Source organism: Bufo gargarizans, chromosome 1 (genome assembly GCF_014858855.1).
Source record: "Bufo gargarizans isolate SCDJY-AF-19 chromosome 1, ASM1485885v1, whole genome shotgun sequence".
NCBI classification, from domain to species: domain Eukaryota; kingdom Metazoa; phylum Chordata; class Amphibia; order Anura; family Bufonidae; genus Bufo; species Bufo gargarizans.
In genome coordinates this window covers 326,941,709-326,962,182 of record NC_058080.1, presented here as the reverse complement: position 1 = coordinate 326,962,182, position 20,474 = coordinate 326,941,709, and the positions used below count along the sequence as shown (strand labels likewise).

At 42.4% G+C, this 20,474-nt stretch overlaps 1 protein-coding gene across 4 annotated transcripts in view; it reads left to right on the top strand.

Moving 5' to 3' along the window:
* Window positions 1-20,474, top strand: part of MLLT1 (MLLT1 super elongation complex subunit) — a 205,772-nt gene that overhangs the window by 91,829 nt on the left and 93,469 nt on the right. For all 4 annotated transcript variants that reach the window (XM_044306040.1, XM_044306058.1, XM_044306049.1 and 1 more), the window contains one exon: window positions 3,981-4,161. In XM_044306040.1, the coding sequence (XP_044161975.1) occupies window positions 3,981-4,161 (181 nt within the window). The remainder of the gene's footprint in view (window positions 1-3,980; window positions 4,162-20,474) is intronic.

Sequence of the window (20,474 nt, the reverse complement as noted above, 5' to 3'; positions counted from 1 at the left end):
TGGGTGGCTTCTAATATGTAAGCCCCAGAAAGTTACTTCATAACTGAACTGGTCCTGAAAAAATTGGGTTTTGGAAATTTTCTTAAACATTTTAGTATTTGCTTCTAAGCTTTCTAACATCCCCCATAAAAATAGAATGTCACTTTCAAAATGATCCAAACATGAAGTAGACATATGGGGAATGTAAAGTATCTATTATAAAAGTAGAGAAATAAAAATTTTGGGAATTTGCAAATTTTTCCAAAGGTTTGGTAAATCTGGTATTTTTTTAAATAAATTAAAATTAACATTTTTTTACACAATTTTACCACTGTCATGAAGTACAATATGTGACGAGAAAACAATCTCAGAATGGCCTGCATAAGTAAAAGCTTTTTAAAGTCATCACCACATAAGGTGACGCATCAGATTTGCTAAAAAATGGCCTGGTCCTTAAGGTGAAAAAATGGCTTGGTCCCGAAGGGTTAAAAAAAAAAATATGGATTCCTTTTTTCTGTACACCACTGAGATGCTGTAAAAGCAGCCTGTGGATTTTCTTCCTTTTTTGTTATTTGGGGAGCTGACAGGCTCTCTGACATTATAAACACATTATAGCTCAGTTATCTTACAGGTAAGAATGTGGCTTAAATAAGTGTTTGACTTCTTATTAGTAGTTTAGAGATGAGGCTTATTAGATGATCGGCACAAAGTGAAAGTACCAGTCATGCAGTTACAAAAAGAGTTAACCCTTTGTGACAGACTGGCCTAATATTTTTTTATAAAATATGATTTTAAGCCAAAAATGAGTAAAATGCAATCCTAAACAACAATTGCCTCCAAAGGTGTACATAGCCTTTAAGAGATTTGCAGAAAACTGTAAAGCAAACTGAAGAAAAAATAGAATTTTTTTTCCACTGACAAATCCTACAAGTTCTGTATCGCTAGTGTGAAATAATGACTACTTGCGACTAGGGATGAGTGAATCGACTTCGGATGAAACATCCAAAGTCGATTTGCATAATACTTTGTTTGAATATTCAGGGTTATGGAAATAAAATAAAAAATAATAATAAACTACTTGTCCCTCATAACAATCTACTTATCCTGATAAATTTTTTTAAAATCAAAACCATATTTCAATGCACCGCCACGCTTCCTTATGCAGGGAGATGGATGGCTTGCGTTCCTGTCTTTGTGGTGTGAAACGACTCTAAGTTTAGTCCTCAGTCTCGCCAGATGATTCTGTCCAGAATGCACTACATCGCGGCCGGCTCACTATATTGTGGGGCAGGAGGGGGTGTGACGATCCATTGAAGTAAATGGCACTGTAGCCACAGCCGCAGGCGATCGGATGCACGGGATCGCAAGGCACAATTATGCCTAAGGTCCGGTCAAAATGCTGCTTGCATTTTGTTTGGACTGGACCGCAGGCATAATGTTCCTTGCGATCCTGTGCAGCCGAACGCATTGCAGCCGTTGGCACCTTAACCATGCCCAATCACGTCAACAGACCACTACGCCCCCTCCTGCCCCACAATATAATTAGCCGCTCGCAGTGCAGTGCATTCTGGACAGAATCTGGCCGGAACGCACTGCCTGGTGTGAACGAGGCCTTAATGTGATCACAGCTCCCTGTCAGAGGTCGGGTGACGGGAATGTTTCTACAATGTTTGCATTGGTGGGCAGTGCGACCTCCCAATCCCCTCCTCCCCGGTATTAAAATCATTGGTGGGCTGTGCACCCGCCCTCTTGATTTGAAAGGGCCAGGCAGGGCCATCATTGGTGGCAGCGGCAGTTCCGATCGGAGTGTAATGCTGGGGCTCCAATCGGTTACCATGGCAGCCAGGACGCTACTGAAGTCCTTCTGCCATGGTCAGTTACTCAGCAGCATTATACTTATATGCACTGTGGCCGCCCGGCGCTACTTCTTCTTGTAATTCACAGGTCAGCATGGCACATTTTGACTTGTCAAGATTTGCCCACTCTTTACAAAAACACTCCAAATCTGTCAGATTGCGAGGGCATCTCCTGTGCACAGCCCTCTTCAGATCACCCACAGATTTTCAATTGGATTCAGGTCTGGGCTCTGGCTGGGCCATTCCAAAACTGTAATCTTCTTCTAGTGAAGCCATTCCTTTGTTGATTTGGATGTATGCTTTGGGTCGTTGTCATGCTGAACGATGAAGTTTCTTTTCATGTTCAGGAGAAGCCTGAAGGTTTTGTGCCAATATTGACTGATATTTGGAACTGTTCACAATTCCCTTTTAGCTTAAACGGGTATTCCCATCAGCAGTTTTCATACTTACCTGCTGCAAGCGTGACGTTCACTTCCTGGATTTGGCTGGGCGGGCTCAGTCAGCTTGCTTGACGTCTTCTCCCGCCTGGGCCACGCTTGCGCAGAAGACTGAAGATTTTCTCCCAGCCGCACCACGCAATGTCATGAACGTGTATGCCTCCTCGCATGCGCCTTGGTGACTTCTTCCTGGCCTGTATAGTACAGAGCCGGCATGCGCGTTCGCAGCTCTGTACTATATTGGCGAGGAAGAAGTAATCATGGTGCATGTGCGGCGGCGTGCTCGTTCAGGACATTGCCCGGCCGGGAGAAAATCTTCAGTCTTCTGCGCAAGCGCGGCCACAGGATTCGACAGGTAAGAGGTGGCCGTAACCAGGGGAGACTAAAGACAACAATCTGGTAAGAGGGTACTTATTTTCTCAAAAAGGGTGGGAATTGGGTAATAAAATGTATTTACAAAAATGATCACTGTCAAATCATTAACAGATTTAACAGTGATCATTGTGAATGCAATACCTCTTTGACTAAGGCCCCAGATCCAGCTGAAGAAAAACAGCCCCAAAGCATGATGCTGCCACCACCATGCTTCACTGTGGGTATGGTGTTCTTTTGGTGATGTGCATTGTTGTTTTTGCGCCAAACATATCTTTTGGAATTATGGCCAAAAAGTTTAACCTTGGTTTCATCAGACCATAACACCTTTTCCCACATGCTTTTGCGAGACTTCAGATGTGTTTTTGCAAAATGTAGCCTGGCTTGGATGTATTTCGTCGTAAGAAAAGGCTTTCGTCTTGCCACTCTACCCCATAGCCCAGACATGTGAAGAATACGGAGATTCTCTTCTTTTCATAAATTTTGGAGGGACGTCCAGTTCTTAGTAATGTCACTGTTGTGCCATATTTTCTCCACTTGATGATGACTGTCTTCACTGTGTTCCGTGGTAAATCTTATGCCTTGGACATTCTTTTGTACCCTTCTCCTGACTCATACCTTTTAACAATGAGATCCCTCTGATGCTTTGGAAGCTCTCTGTGGACCATGGCTTTTGCTGTGGGCTGCGGCTAAGAAAATTTCAGGAAAGACCAACTAGAGCAGCTGAACTTTATTTGGGGTTAATCAGAGGCACTTTAAATGATGGCAGGTGTATGCTGACTCCTATTTAACAATTTTCAATGTGATTGCTTAATTCTGAACACAGCAACATCCCCAGTTATAAGAGGGTGTGCACACTTATGCAACCACATTATTATTATTATTATTATTATTATTATTATTATTATTATTATTATTATTATTTTTTTTTTTTTATTTCTTCCCTCCCCCTAAAAGATTTCAGTTTGTTTTGCAATTGAGTTGTACAGTTTATAGGTCACATTAAAGGTGGAAAAAGTTCTGAAATTATTTATCTTTGTCTCATTTGTTTTACATCACAGAAACCTGACATTTTAACAGGGTTGTGTAGACTATTTATATCCTGTGTGTGTGTGTGTGTGTGTGTGTGTGTGTGTGTGTGTGTATATAATGATAGATATCTATAGAGAGCGTATCAGTCTCGGCACTCCCAGAGCAGCTTAGTATGTCAGTAGTGAATCAAAAATCAAAGTATTGATGTTTCGAAGCATCATTCAACCCTAGTTTGTTATATGGCGAAAATGGTTGATTGGCTTCTGTCTGTCTTGATCATAATTTTGTGCTAATTATTCTACAGTGCACTGTTCAGGTGAAGCTGGAGCTGGGACACCGCGCTCAACTGAGGAAGAAGCCCACCACTGAGGGATTCACACATGACTGGATGGTGTTTGTTCGTGGCCCTGAGCAATGTGACATACAACATTTTGTAGAGAAGGTTGTGTTTAGGCTGCATGACAGCTTCCCCAGGCCTAAACGAAGTGAGTGACCATTTTTATCTTGAAGTTGCATTAGTGCTTAAGAGCAGTGTTCTATAAATGGTCACTAACTTTTCACACAACTTTTCATAAATCAGTATTACACATAAATATAATTTGTAATATATGTTATCAGAGAAAAATGTGTTCTCCAGTTATGAGCCATTTTCCTCCTTTCCCAAACATTCACTCATAATTCTTCTCACTGATGTTTCTTTTTGCAAGCTCCTGTAGAAGTCTATGGAGTGGGGAGGGGGCGGCACTGTGAGCCGCTGAGTGTGAAGCAAACAGACTTGGACAGGTAGATTTTTAGCACACGCTGAATGCCGTGATGTTAAAACCCCCAAAACCTTGATGGAATAATAATTTTTTTTTTTTTAAATTTAACACACAAATTTTTTCCCTTAAAAGACATGGTAAATTAATTGGTGCCATTTAAAATGCATTTTGTCCCGCAGAAAATAAGCCCTCATATGGCTATGCGAACGGAAAAATAAAAAAGTTATGGCTATTGGAACATGTGGAGGAAAAATCTGAAATTAAAATAGGCTCAGTCCTTAAAGGGCTTCTCCCATCTCAGAAAATGGGGGCATATCGCTAGGATATGCCCCCATTGTCTGATAGGTGTGGGTCCCAGCTGTGGATCAAGAACAGAGCCCCGAAACTGAAGGACGGCACACTGCGCATGCGCAGCCGCCCTCCATTTATTTCTATGGGACTGCCGGAAATAGCGGCTATTTCCGACGGCCTTATAGAAATAAACAGGAGCATGAGCTGCGCATGTGCGGTATGCTCCCATTCACTTCTATGGGAGAGGTGGGGATTAGCGCTTGGTGGTGGACGGACCCCGGGAAATCTGGGGTCCTCCAGCCACAGCGTTCCCTGCTGCGTTCTCGATATAGGTGCAGGTCCCACCGCTTTTGATAGCTGAAGTGACAAATAGTGTTGAACGAACTTGTTTTCACGTTCGGCTTACAAGGTTCGGTTATCTAAGATTTCTGTTATGGATTCCCGCTCCACGGACCATAACTTATGGTCCATGGGAGTGGAATCCATAATGGAATTCTTAGATAACCCGAACCTTGTACGCTGCACATGATGAAAACACAAGTTCGCTCATGCCTAGTGACAAATAAATGGTGAACCTTCCATTTTATTTTTTTTCAAAGTTCCCAGGGGAATTGGACATGTTTGTTCCTTAGCCTGCAAAGAATTACCATCACTGTGGCAGCCTTGGGAGCCTTCAGAAGGCTTGAGGTTGATTCAGCAAATTAATGGTTCTCCCCATCTCATCACGGGGAAAAGACCTCAACATCTAAGGGGTTGAAAGTCTGTGCCCGCTGTTCTCACCAATCTCTGAATTTACCTCTGGTTGCATGGGGGATTTTCTGAGCAGGCACCATCTTTAAAGATGCAAATTAGTATGTCTAACGTCAGCTGGCATAAAAAAGAATTACTTTCTTTTTTGTGAGCAAAGCTAATTTATATACATACTAATAACTTATGACGCTTTTAGTAGATGGAGGGCGTATTTTATTAAATATATCATTCACTTAGGCCCCTTGCAGACCAGCATTCCTCCCGCAGCGAGTCCGCATTGCAGCACCCAGCCTTACCTCCCAGCACTGAAGGCATTCACATAGCATTATATTGATTTATGCTGCTTTGTAACCCTTACAGTTCTGGAATGTGTTGGATAACACTGGCATAATGCTGCCAGGGTTATCCAATACATCCCAGAACTGTAAGAGTCACATAGCACATGACATCAGAGAGACGGATCCGGTATTGCAATGCATTTGTCAGACTTACCGGAAACAAATGATAACAGTTTGCATGTGGATTTCCGGATCTAGCAGGCAGTTTCGGCAATGGAATGCCTGCCGGATTCTTCTAACGCTAGTGTGAAAGTACCCTTAGAAACTCTTTGAAATGTGAAGGGAATATTTTAAAACAATTGCAGTGTAGCTCACAGTATTATCGGCAATTACTGCCTATAATGTCAGCAGTGACTAGTTAAAACTTGCCAGGAAAGGTTAAAGGACCTTTTACGTGTATTGCTTGGAAGAAAGACGAGACAGAGGGGATATGATAGAAACTATTAAATACATAAAGGGAATCAACAAGGTAAAAGAGGAGAAAATATTTAAAAGAAGAAAAACTGCTACAAGAGGACATACTTTTAAACCTTTGCCCCTCTAATTTAAAACTAATGTAAGGAAGTATTACTTTACTGAGAGTAGTGGATGCATGGAATAGCCTTCCTGCAGAAGTGGTAGCTGCAAATACAGTGAAGGAGTTTAAGCATGCATGGGATAGGCATAAGGCCATCCTTCATATAAGATGGGGCCAGGGACTATTCATAGGATTCAGATATATTGGGCAGACTAGATGGGCCAAATGGTTCTTATCTGCCGACACATCCTATGTTTCTGTTATGTATACTGGTGTGTATTGCGCGCATACACCAGTTCCAGCCATTAATTGTATGTTGTATATTGTTGCTACCTTCCTAGCTGTGCTACTACTGCTACCGGAAAACGGCAACTAAATGCTGCCCTCCGACATGTTTTGCCGGAAACCCAGCGTCCTCAGGGAAACCGGGCAGAGTTTGACTCTGGGCCGGGCGAGGGCATCCCTTTTTATTTGCTCTGGGGTGACATCAGAGGTTCGTTACTCCAATAATGGCCTCCGTCTGAATTTATAGTTTGTTATTTGCTACGCCGTCTTCTATAGGACGGTGTTGCGGCAGGCCAAGGGTCAGCCACTTGATGATCGTTGCCTCGTGTTCAGGTGAATGACGTCGACGGAGGAAAATGACAGAAGTCTGAGTATAGTTCAAAACCTTGTCAGGACCCTAAAGTGAAAGTGTCCTGCACCCTTTATTTATACACAGTTCACAGGGTGTAACCCCTCAAAGTAAAACATGATTGGTTTACAGACATTTCAATAATGGCTTTTGAATCCATCTATTGATTGGTTAGTTATTTTTCAAGTTTCACTTTACAAAAATGTGTTAACTAATGGGTTTAGAATTTTAAGCAAGAGAGGCAAAATTACAAGGAGTAGTACAAATGTTATCTTATCTTAACACACACAGTTCACTTCTATAGTTTTCTTTTCAAATGTCAGCAAATTATATCACGTATACAGATGAAATGAAAATCACTTTTATATCCACAGTAAAAGCTGGATAATTTCCTTAACAGACGGCGCAGCGGCAAGCCTCCTTGTTTCTCCTCCCCTTGTCCACTCCTCTTATCTCTAGTCATTCCAATGTAGTGCGCTGCTAGGTTCTTGCGATAGTGTTCTCACTTCGTGCATGCGCAAGAACTTTGATATCGTTCTTATCAGTATCTCTTTACTGCGCATGTTCGTCTGGTTGGATCTCATGCCTGCGCTAGAACTTAGTATGAATCTTCGCTTACAGGTGAAACTCGAAAAATTTGAATATCGTGCAAAGTTAATTAATTTTTTTAGAAATGCAACTTAAAAGGTAAAACTAACATATGAGAGACTCATTACATGCAAAGTGAGATATTTCAAGCCTTTATTTGCTATAATTTGGATGATTATGGTTTACAGTTTATGAAACCCCAAAGTCACAATTTGGACGTACCCTTTGCTCAGGGGGTATGGATTAATTAGCTGACCAGAGTGTGATACTTTGAGCCTAGAATATTGAACCTTTTCAAAACATTTCTCCTTTCCTTCTTTCTCTCTCTCTCTCTCTCTCTCTCTCTCTCTTTCTTCTTTCTTTCTCTCTCTCTCTCTCTTTCTCTTTTCTTCTTTCTTTCCTCTCTTTCTCTCTCTTCTCTCTCTTTCTCTTCTCTTTCTCTCTCTTTTTCTCTCTCTTTCTCTCTTTTCTTCTTTCTTTCTTCTCTCTTTCTCTCTCTTTCTCTTCTCTCTCTTCTTTTTCTCTTCTTTTCTCTTCTTTTTTCTTTCTTTCTTTTCTTTTCTTTCTCTCTCTTTCTTTTCTCTCTCTTCTTTTTTCTCTCTCTTTCTTTTTCTCTTCTTTCTTTTCTCTTCTCTTCTTTCTCTCTTTCTTTCTTTCTTCTCTTCTTCTTTCTTTCTTCTTCTCTTCTTTCTTTTCTTTCTTTCTTTCTTTCTTTCTTTCTTTCTTCTTTTTCTTTCTCTTTTCTTCTTTCTTTTTCTTTCTCTCTTTCTTTCTTTCTTTCTCTCTTTCTTCTTTCTTTTCTCTCTTTCTTTCTTTCTTCTCTCTTTCTTTCTTTCTTTCTCTCTTTCTTCTTTCTCTCTTTCTTTCTTTCTCTCTTTCTTTCTCTCTCTTTCTTTCTCTCTCTTTCTTTCTCTCTCTTTCTTTCTCTCTCTTTCTTTCTCTCTTTCTTTCTCTCTTCTTTCTCTCTCTCTCTTTCTCTCTCTCTCTTTCTCTCTCTCTTTCTCTCTCTCTTTCTCTCTCTCTCTCTTTCTCTCTCTCTCTTTCTTTTTTTCTCTCTCTCTCTCTCTCTCTCTCTCTCTCTCTCTCTCTCTCTCTCTCTCTCTCTCTCTCTCTCTCTCTCATCATTGTTGGATGGGTGTGTGCATTGATGAGGAGCGTGATGTCATAATACTACCCAGAATTCACTTTTGCTACTGATGTAGTATTAACTGCTCATAGCTAGGTGGCACTGTTGTATAAGCATCATACATTTAAGGGTTAACTCATAGATGCCTGATATTTTCAATACTACACACCTCTGACATCTGGAGTCCTTGTCTTAGAGCCGAAGGAAAAACTTTGATAGATGAATGTATTCTTTGAGGAACATCTAGACAATTTTCACGCTGTGGAATTCATGTTCAGATAAGAAATACAAATTTAGCTACATATGTTTAAAAGGCTAAACTATGACTGGAAGTGTGTGCTGTAGTTGTGCATACTCCCCTTTTTTAATTCTGAATTGCTCATGTTTGGCTGTCTCCTTATTTGCCTGAAATTAATTGCAAAATATTTAGGTTTGTTAGAATTAAAGGGAGTCTGTCACCTACCTCATCGGTTTCGAACAGGTGACATTGTTCAGTGGGGCACAAAGACATGACACAGATGTTATTTGTGGTTAGTTCTTCTGATGCTTCAAAACTTTTTGGGCAATTTGATCATATGCTAATGAGCGGTCGCAAGTGCCCAGGGGCGGAGAGTTTTCTGAAAGTGCCTAAGTTCCTCCGCCTCACTCGCGCCTAACTCCGCCCCTTAGTAAGCTCAGACCAGCTCCTGTGGTCAGAGGCACAGAGTTATGCAGTGCGCATGCTCCAATTTCACACCAGTAACTGGTGCATGCGCACTCCATATGCCTATCCCTCTGCCCGCAGTGGGCAGAACACTGTGCATGCCCGGGACCGGCAGTGATGCGCGAACAGCCTATAAGGGAATTATGATGTCGCAGAGCCACAGGGCTGGCTTGAGCTTACTGAGGCACGGAGTTGGGCGCGAGTGAGGCGGAGGAACTTAGGCATGTTCAGAAAACTCTCCGCCCCTGGGCACTTGTGACCGCTCATTAGCATATGATAAAACCTTTTTGGGCAATTTGAAGTATCAGAAGAACTAAACACAAATAACATCTGTGTCATGTCTTTGTGCCCTACTGAACAATGTCACCTGTTTGAAACCGGTCAGGTAGGTGACAGACTCCCTTTAAGGATGAGCAAATTCATCCTGCCATTTTGGAATTGATCCAAAGTTTCTAAACAGATTTTAATTCCGACAAACCCAGAGTTTGACATACCAGAGAGAAACTCCCAACATAATATTTAAAGGGTCTGTCTCATCATGGACAATGGGGCATATCGCTAGGATATGCCCCCATTGTCTTATAGGTGCGGGTCCTAGCGGTGAGAACGGAGCCCTGCAAGTGAATGAGGGCGAACTGCGCTGCGCAGCCACCCTCCATTCATTTTCTATGGGGCCGGCGAAAAAAGCTGAGCGCTGGTTGGCCCCATAGAAATGAATGGGAGTGGGGGCTGCGCATGCACGGTACGCTCCCATTCACTTCTATGGGGAGCCAGCTTGGTGGTGACCGGACCGGAGTCCTCCAGCCACCACCTTGCGGGGCTCTGTTCTTGATATAGGTGCGGGTCCCAGCAGGGACCCACACCTAGAAGACAATGGGGGCATATCCTAGCGATATGCCCCCATTGTCTATGATGAGACAACCCCTTTAACTGAAAGTGAGGAAGAAATACCAAGTGTCTAATAGCAAGACAACACATATATATGGCCCAAAAACCAACAGTAGCATACTGTAAGAGTCATTCTCTTCCTTTCCTCTCTAGTATTTCCTGAAAAAAACATAATCAGTTTGTTTGAGACTGATCTTTTTGTACTGGATTTGAACTTTTTTTAAAAAAACATTTGGCGAATTGGACCCAAAACTAATTTCAACAAATTCACTCATCTCTGGTTAGAATAGATTTCCTCTATTTAGGATAAATTTCTTCCGCTAGAAGTACTGTCTTCTTTTAGGGTGCCATTATCTGAAAATATATTTGTTTTGTACATCTGGGGCAAAGTACTCATTTAACCACCTCAGCCCCCCTAGCTGAAACACCCTTAATGACCAGGCCACTTTTTACACTTCTGCACTACACTACTTTCACAGTTTATTGCTCGGTCATGCAACTTACCACCCAAATGAATTTTACCTCCTTTTCTTCTCACTAATAGAGCTTTCATTTGGTGGTATTTCATTGCTGCTGACATTTTTACTTTTTTTGTTATTAATCGAAATGTAACGATTTTTTTTTGCAAAAAAAATGAAATTTTTCACTTTCAGATAAAAATAATGTTTGGGTAAAAAAAAAAATGGTTTGGGTAAAAGTTATAGCGTTTACAAACTATGGTACAAAAATGTGAATTTCAATCTTTGTGAAGCAGCTCTGACTTTCTGAGCACCTGTCATGTTTCCTGAGGTTCTACAATGCCCAGACAGTAGAAAACCCCCGCAAATGACCCCATTTCGGAAAGTAGACACCCTAAGGTATTCACTGATGGGCATAGTGAGTTCATAGAACTTTAGATTTTTTGTCACAAGTTAGCGGAAAATTATGATTTTTTTTCTTTTTTTTTTTTCTTACTAACTCTCATATTCCACTAACTTGTGACAAAAAATAAAAACTTCCATGAACTCACTATGCCCATCATGAAATACCTTGGGGTGTCTTCTTTCCAAAATGGCGTCACTTCTGGGGTAGTTATACTGCCCTGGCATTTTAGGGGCCCAAATGCGTGAGAAGTAGTTTGAAATCAAAATCTGTAAAAAATGGCCTGTGAAATCCGAAAGGTGCTCTTTGGAACGTGGGCCCCTTTGCGCCCCTAGGCTGCAGAAAAGTGTCACACATGTGGTATCGCCGTACTCGGGAGAAGTTGGGGAATGTGTTTTTGTGGTGTCATTTTACATATACCTATGCTGGGTGAGATGAATATCTCAGCAAAAGTCAACTTTTCCCATTCTTTTATACAAAGATGGCATTTGACAGATATTTCTCTCACCCAGCATGGGTATATGTAAAATGACACCCCAAAACACATTCCCCAACTTCTCCTGAGTACGGCGATACCAGATGTATGACACTTTTTTGCAACCTAGGGGCGCAAAGGGGCCCAAATACCTTTTTAGGAGGGCATTTTTAGACATTTGGATCCCAGACTTCTTCTCACGCTTTAGGGCCCCTAAAAAGCCAGGGCAGTATAAATACCCCACATGTGACCCCATTTTGGAAAGAAGACACCCCAAGGTATTCAATGAGGGGCATGCTGAGTTTATATAGAAAAAAAAATTTGGGGCACAAGTTAGCGGAAATTGTTTTTTCTTTTTGTTTTTTCTCTTAAAATCTCCCTTTCCGCTAACTTGAAACCAAAATTTCAATCTTTCATGGACTCAAAATGCCCCTCAGCGAATACCTTGGGGTGTCTTCTTTCCAAAATGGTGTTATTTGTGGGGTGTTTGTACTGCCCTGGCATTTGAGGGTCTCTGCATTCATTACATGTATGGCCAGCATTAGGAGTTTCTGCTATTCTCCTTATATTGAGCATGCGGGTAATGAGATTTTTTATTTTTTTTTTCCGTTCAGCCTCTGGGCACAGATTTCTTCATTCGCATCGATCAATGTGGATGAAAAAATCTCTGCCCAAAAAAAAAAAAGGGGGGGAAAGGCGTCTGCCAGGACATAGGATCTCCGCCCAACATCCATACCCACATAGCTCGTATGCCCTGGCAAACACGATTTCTCCATTCACATCAATCGATGTGGATGAATAAATCATTGCCGGGATTTATTTATTTTTTATATACAAAGTGTTTGCTAAAGCATATGAACACCGCCACCTCCTCAGCTCATATGCCTCGGCAAACGTATCTTTTACTGCAGAGGAGAAATCTCGTCTTGCAGCGCCGCATACACCGACTTGGGTGTAATCTGACAGCAGCGCAATGCTTCTGTCAGAATGCACATCAGTGCTGCAGCTAGTCGACCGGTTGGTTCACCTGGAAGGTCAAAAAAAACAAAACAAAAAAGAAAAAACCAAGCCGCAACGCAATAAATTTTATTAACTTTTTAATAACTTTAGAACAGAACATATAAACTTTATTTAACTCTTGAAACTGAGCGTTAACTTTTTTGCTTACTGGTGTTTTTTTTTTTTTTGTTTGTTTTTTTACCTTTTATAGGACAAACCTCTCCTTCCCCATGGGACAATGTGCAAAGCGCAAATCGCCCAAAGATGTGGCGAAGTGCATTATGCACTTTGTCCCAGGTGAAAGGAGAGGTTTGCAGCAGCTGTGTGTGTGTGTGAATGGGCCCTAATAGCCCTGTGTGCCTGTCCTGGTGAGATGTGATCTCTATGCTAAGTGTACCTGTGTGTGGTACTTCTGTAAACACTCTCCAAAGCATAGGGCAGGGTGGTCAGGGCAGTCAGGACAGAAATAGCAGGTGTCACGCCTTATTCCACTCCTGCTACAGACACAACATCTTTTCCGGGGTGACGGTTGGGTTGAGGTACGAGGAACGACACTGGGGAAATGTCGCTCGTGTAGACGGCTAACTACACTGGTGGAAGGGCCCACGGAACCTCCTCGGTACAGGAGGTTCTCGATGATCTCTTCCTGAAATTTGAGGAAGGATCGTGTTCTCCCAGCCTTACTGTAGAGAACAAAACTATTATACAGAGCCAATTGAATTAAATATACAGACACCTTCTTATACCAGCGTCTGGTGCGTGGGGAAACTAAATACAGAGACAACATCTGGTCATTGAAGTCCACCCCTCCCATGAGCAAATTATAGTCGTGGACACAGAGGGGATTTTCAATGACTCTGGTTGCTCGCTCAATTTGGATTGTCGTGTCTGCGTGAATGGAGGAGAGCATGTAAACGTCACGCTTGTCTCTCCATTTCAACGCAGTTCGTTACACAAGGCAGTCCTCTCCCCCCTTGCAAGACGGGTAGTAACAAGCCGTTGGGGGAAGCCCGCGCGACTAGTTTGCGCGGTGCCACAGCAGCAAATCTGTTCTAGAAACAAATCCCTGAAGAGGGCCACACTTGTGTAGAAATTGTCCACATAACGATGGTACCCCTTGCCAAATAAGGGTGACACCAAGTCCCAGACTGTCTTCCCACTGCTCCCCAGGTAGTCAGGGCAACCGACCGGCTCCAGGGTCTGATCTTTTCCCTCAATAAGTGACTGTGGTGCGGTGGGCTGAGCGCTAAACGATCGCTAAACTACCTAACCAAGCTGCCTAAACTTTCCCCAAAACCTAACAGTCAATACCAGTGGAAAAAAAAGTGACAGTTTACACTGATCACTTTTTTCACTTTCACTAGTGATTGACAGGGGTAAGAAGGGGTGATCAAGGGGTTAATTGGGGTGCAGGGGGGTGATCTGGGGCTAAGTGTAGTGTTTGGTGCTACTCACTGTGATGCCTGCTCCTCTGCTGAGACCAACCGACGAAAAGGACCAGCAGAGGAGCAGGGAAGCCATTTAACACATCATATTTACTAATATGATGTGTTAGGACTCACACCTGCGTTCTTGTCTTCCGGCATAGAGTTCCGTCGTCAGGGCTCTATGCCGGAAGAATCCTGATCAGTTTTATCCTAATGCATTCTGAATGGAGTGAAATCCGTTCAGGATGCATCAGGGTGTCTTCAGTTCCGGAACGGAACATTTTTTGGCCGGAGAAAATACCGCAGCATACTGCGCTTTTTGCTCCGGACAAAAATCCTGAAGACTGGCCGGATCCGGAATTTAATGCCCATTGAAAGGCATTGATCCGGATCCGGCCTTAAGCTAAACGTTGTTTCGGCGCATTGCCGGATCCGACGTTTAGCTTTTTTAGAGTGGTTACCACGCTAAAGTCCTGGCAGCCATGGTAAAGTGTAGCGGGGAGCGGGGGAGCAGCATACTTGCCGTCCGTGCGGCTCCCGGGGCGCTCCAGAGTGACGTCAGGGCGCCCCACGCACATGGATGACGTGCTCGCATTGCACGTCATCCATGCGAATGGGGCGCTCTGACGTCACTCTGGAGCGCCCTGGGAGCCGCGCGGACTGTAAGTATACCGCTCCCCCGCTTCCCCACTCCTACTATGGAAACCAGGACTTTAATAGCGTCCTGGGTGCCATAGTAACACTGAAAGCATTTTGAAGACGGATCCGTCTTCCAATGCTTTCAGTACACTTGCGTTTTTCCGGATCCGGCGTGTAATTCCGGCAAGTGGAGTACACGCCGGATCCGGACAATGCAAGTGTGAAAGAGGCCTTAACTGGCTTCTGATTTGAGGTTTTAAAAATCGCCAGCCTGCCAGCAATGATCATTGGCTGGCAGGTTGGTGACGTGACCCCCCTCTAACTTTTGCCGGCCCGCAGCGGGCCGGCTAAGCGCGTCATCTCGCGAGATGACGCGTATATGCGTGACTGTGCGCAGTGCTGCCTCCTCCGGACCGCGATCCTGCGTTAGGCAGTTAAAAAAAAAAAAGCTCTGTCCAATCAAAGCGCAGAGCGTCACAGGGAGAGAAAAAAAACTCTCCTTCTCCCTGGCTGTGATGTTCTTTGCTTTGATTGGACAGCGCTACAGCCACGGAGAAGGAACTCTCATTGAGAAATAAGGGCATTCTCCTCCCCATTGCTCTGATGCTAGCAATTAGCATACAGAGCTGGAGAATATACCGGGGGCCACAGCGGGCGAACGGAGTGGCGCTCAGGAATGATAGTAAGTTCAGTGAGATCCCGGGGCGCCGCGCTACATGTCCTGATGGTTAGTTTACAGTGTTTGGACCCATGAAAGGTCCTCTTTAACCTTTAATACAGGAGGCGGGTGCCGGCAGCAGATACACATAGCCGTCACCCTGGCTCTGACAGCGGCAGTTAACCCTTCGGGTGCGGCACCTGAGGCGTTAACTGTCGCTGATCTTCTGCTGGCACCCGCCTCCTGTAATAAAGGTTAATTATCATTGGTGGTGGCGCAGTTCTCCCGCTAAACTCCCCCAGTATTAAAATCATTGTGTGGCAGTGGCCACAGGGTCCCCTCCCCTTCTTATTGGTGGCAGTGGTAGTTGTGATCAGAGCCCCGGCAGTGTGATCCGGCTCCGATCGGTTGCCATGGCAACCAGGGTGCTACTGAAGCCCTGGCTGCCATGGTAACCTCCCTGCTGGCTGCTGTGTGTACTATGCACAGGGCAGCAGGCAGAGTGCAAAGTCCTATTCACCCTAATAGAGCTCTATCAGGGTGAATAGCACAAGGGATTAAAAGATTCCAGTTCCTAGCCCCTAAAGGGGGGAAATGGTTATTAAATAAAAAGTTAATAAAAAAAAAAATCCCACTAAAATATGAAGTATAAAAAATCGCCCCTTTTCCCAATTTTACATATAAAATATATAAACAATACATAAACATATCGCATATCACCACATCCAAAAAGTCCAAACTATTAAAATATTTAAAAAAATCTCCTATGCGTTGAACGCCGGAAAAGGAAAAAAAAGGATATAAAAACTGCGCGATTCGCAAATTTTTTCAAATGCAAAATGCATGTGGCTTTTTTGTTTTTATTTTTTTCACATGGTATTGAGTATTGCAATACTTTATTGTATCGAAACCGAATCAAAATTTTGGTATCGCAATAACCCTACTTCACACATTCTTGCTCCTTTTGTTTTGGTCGATCACACAGAATCTCAATAAAACACATTTAAAGGGATTATCCAACCCCTATAATGCCCCCCAAGGCACCCACATTGTTCCTGATGCCCACACCAATTCCCCCCTTCCCCTTTCATTGCATGTTTTTATCCGCGTGATGGGGAGAGGCAGAGCCAGCCGTGCGGAGAATCGGGGGTGCCGGAGAGCGGGGTAAGTATAACCTACATGAGATGCCCGGGCATTTTGGGGGCTATTATATGGGTTGGATAACCCCTTTTTAGGTTTGTGGGTGTAACATGAATAAGATGTGGAAAAGTTCAAGGGGTATGAATACTCTTTCAAGGCAATATATGCTGGCTATATGAGGGCTTATTTTGATTTTTGTTTTAAAGTTTTTTTGTTTGTTTTTTCAGGATTAGAAAAACATACCTTCTTTTTTTCAAAAACATAATCACCTTGTCACAGCTCCTTGTCAGTGGGGAGAGCAGGAATACAGCACACAACCTGGACAGGGGTGGTGCTGTTTTTGGAAGGTCATGTTTTCCTCATCCTGGACAACCCCTTTAATGGCACCGTATTATTTATTTGAGAAAAAAAAAAATGGGAAAAAATGAAATTGTCTGTCTTTATTATATTTTTTTATTTTTTGGGGAGGGTTGTTTTTACAGCATTCACTGCTCACTAAAAATGACATGGCAACTTAATTATGTCTACAGAGTTGTTTGAGGGCTTTTTTTATATTTTTTTCAGGATGAGCAGTAGTTTTTATTGGTACCATTATTGAGGTACATGTGACTTGATCACTTTTTTTAATTTTTTTTTTTTTTTAGGAGGGGTGGGGGCAAGGTAATAAATCAGCCATTTTTATTTTTAATTTTTTTTTATTCTGTTACCGTTCATCCTGCATAATTAAGTTTTATATTTTAGTAGCTTGGGCATTTTTAGATGCATGGCTACCAGTTACCATATTTTTCAGACTATAAGACACACCTGAGTATAGGACACACTCAAGTTTTAGGCAACAAAAAGTAAAAACCTTTTACACTGAGATGATAGTTAAATGAGTGTTCATAAGAATGCTTGCTTGCAGTATATATAAATTACTATTCCAGTGCATTGTATGTCATCGAACTCATTGGATCTTCAAGAACCAAGATGGACTTTTGCTTACATTTGCTTTTTCCCATATCTGCTCGATTGGATAAAAATAAAAAATAAATACTCCAAGTCCTTTGTACCCCAAAATAGTACAAATAAAAACTACAGCCCGTCCCGCAAAAAATAAGCCCTCAGACAGCTACTCTGGCAGAAAAATAAACATATCATGGATATTAGTATTTGGCAGTGCAAAATACAATTTATTTTAATTTAAAAAAAAAGTGACTTTATGATGCAAAAGTTTTTTTAAATGGGGAAAAGAAACTATAGAAATTTGGTATCGCCATAATCGTATTGACCCACAGAATAAAGTTCTCATATCACATGGAGAACCCCACAAAAAAATTTAAAACACTGACCGAATTGTAATTTTTGCCTGCTTCGCCTCCAAAAAAATTAAATAAAAAGTCATATGTACCCCAAAATGGTGCCAATAAAACCTATAGCTTGTCCTACAGGAAACCAAGCCCTTGCTTGATTTGGGGCTTAAGCAACATTTGATTGGGAAAAATGTGATGACAGCTAAAGTGTTTTTAAATTCTTTCTTTAAAATGCTTGTTGGGTCAATGCACATGCTGCAGTCCTCGATAAATTATTCAAGGGGTATATTTTACAAAATGGGGTTACTTTTTGGGAGTTTCCACTGTAGATGTTACTCATGGTCTCTTCAAGTACAACATGTTACCCGAAAATCTTCCCTCCAAAAACAGTATTGCACTCCTCTTCTGAGCCCTGCCATGCGCCCATACAGTATTTTTTGACCATATATGGGATGTTTCTGTAAACTTTAGAATCAGGGTATTATTGAGGTTTGTTTTGCTGTTAACCTTTGGTGTGGTACAGTAAAAATTGTTGCAGATAGACTAGTGGTTTTCCCTATAGTATGCAAACACGGACACCACTGATAGATTGCAGGGTGGTCATAACCATGGAAACAAGCAGTGTATAATATGATGGAAAAATGAATCCAGCCAGCAAAGGAAGCAATATGGATAATAACAATACATTAGTAAGTGGCTTATATTAACTTTCTCTACATAATAGGGTTGCATCTGGTATTGAAGTCTTGGTACTTTTTCAGTACTTTAATACTGCGCTATTGTGCAGTCTAGTTTCAGTCACTAAAGCGCAGCGCATGCTGAGTTTCTCTCCCCCTGAGAACTCATTGCATCCACGCGGTGCTGGAAGCTGATAAGCTAAATGACCTTTGATATTATCTCCATGTGAACAATAGCATCCAGTTATTACTGATCACAGACATAATCAAATGTCCTTTAACTTTTCAGCATCCAGGAAGATCTTGCTGCAGGAGGTTTACCACACTTTTAATATGTATGTGGCTCATGCTGTGTACTTTTAATAATGTGAGGCACATGGTGTTATTACATTAGTACCTCCATGTGCCTCATATTAATAGCAAGAGACCTCATATAATGGGCAACATGGGGATTGTGTCACTTATTAAGATTTACATGAAGTTTTAAAATTGATAACATCAGGTGCCTCCCATTAACCCTTTAATGCATAATGCCGTACGTGTACAGCATGATGCACAGGGAATTGTATGGAGCAGGCTGCTGCAGTAAGCCAGCTCCATACGTGTTGGTGCTGGCTATATTATACAGCAGGCACCCAGCCACAAAGAGGGGGAACAGCAATCACACTTATTGCTAAGCTGTACATGAGGCAGAGCTCAGCAGGGAGAGTGCCAAAATCCTATTCACCCTAATAGATCTGAGTCAAGGATTCAAAAGAATTAAAAAAAACTAAAAAAAACACTAAAATATTAAAAGTTTAAATCACCATCTTTTCCCAATGTTATATATACAAAATATAAACAATAAAAAAATTAAAATATCAGGTATCACCGCATCCAAAAATGTCTGAACTACTAAAATATTAAATGTTCCTGCATAGACTAACAATAGAACACGCAGTTGGTCTTTTTTTTGGTCACCTTGTCCCCTCAAAAAAGTATAACAATGATCAGAAAGTTGTATGTACCCCAAAAATGGTATCAATAAACTACAGTTTGTCCAACAAAAAAAAGCCCTCCTAAAGCTCTGTAAGCCAAAATAAAAGCAATGTTAATAACAAAAACTATACAAGTTTGGTATTGCCATCATTGTATTGAGCCAGCAACACTAGGTGGGTATTCTTCGAGATGGCCGGCGGGTCTCCATAGTTTCAAACAGTAGAGACCTGCTGTTATTGACCATGATCATGACATCTAAAGGCTGTAATGACATTGGTCAAGTGTGATTACAGCATCTAAACACTAAGCACGCTTTTCCCGGTTATTACCAGCATCCACCTGCAGTCAATGGGGATGCCGGCAATTGACTTTTAATATGCTGGGTCTCTCTGAAGACCGTGTTACAGCTGTAAGGCTACTTTCACACTAGCGTTCGGGTTTCCGTTCGTGAGCTCCGTTTGAAGGAGCTCACGAGCGGACCCGAACGCAGCCGTCCAGCCCTGATGCAGTCTGAATGGAGGCGGATCCGCTCAGACTGCATCAGTCTGGTGGCGTTCAGCCTCCGCTCCGCTCGCCTCCGCACGGACAGGCGGACAGCTGAACGCTGCTTGCCGCGTTGGGGTGTCCGCCTGGCCGTTCGGAGGCGTGCGGATCCGTCCAGACTTTCAATGTAAGTCAATGGGGACGGATCCGTTTGAAGATGCCACAATGTGGCTCAATCTTCAAGCGGATCCGTCCCCCATTGACTTTACATTGAAAGTCTGGACGGATCCGTACTAGGCTATTTTCACACTTAGCTTTTTTTTGCTAAAATAATGCAGACGGATCCGTACTGAACGGAGCCTCCGTCTGCATTATTATGATCGGATCCGTTCAGAACGGATCCGATCGAACGCTAGCCGAACGCTAGTGTGAAAGTAGCCTAATTCTTATGTTGGCTAGCAGATGGCTGACCAACACAAGAGATGAGCAATTGAAAATTGAAGAAAAAAATAAATTACATAAAATAGTACATAAAAAAAGTAAAAAAATACTCCCGTAGCAAAAAACCCCACA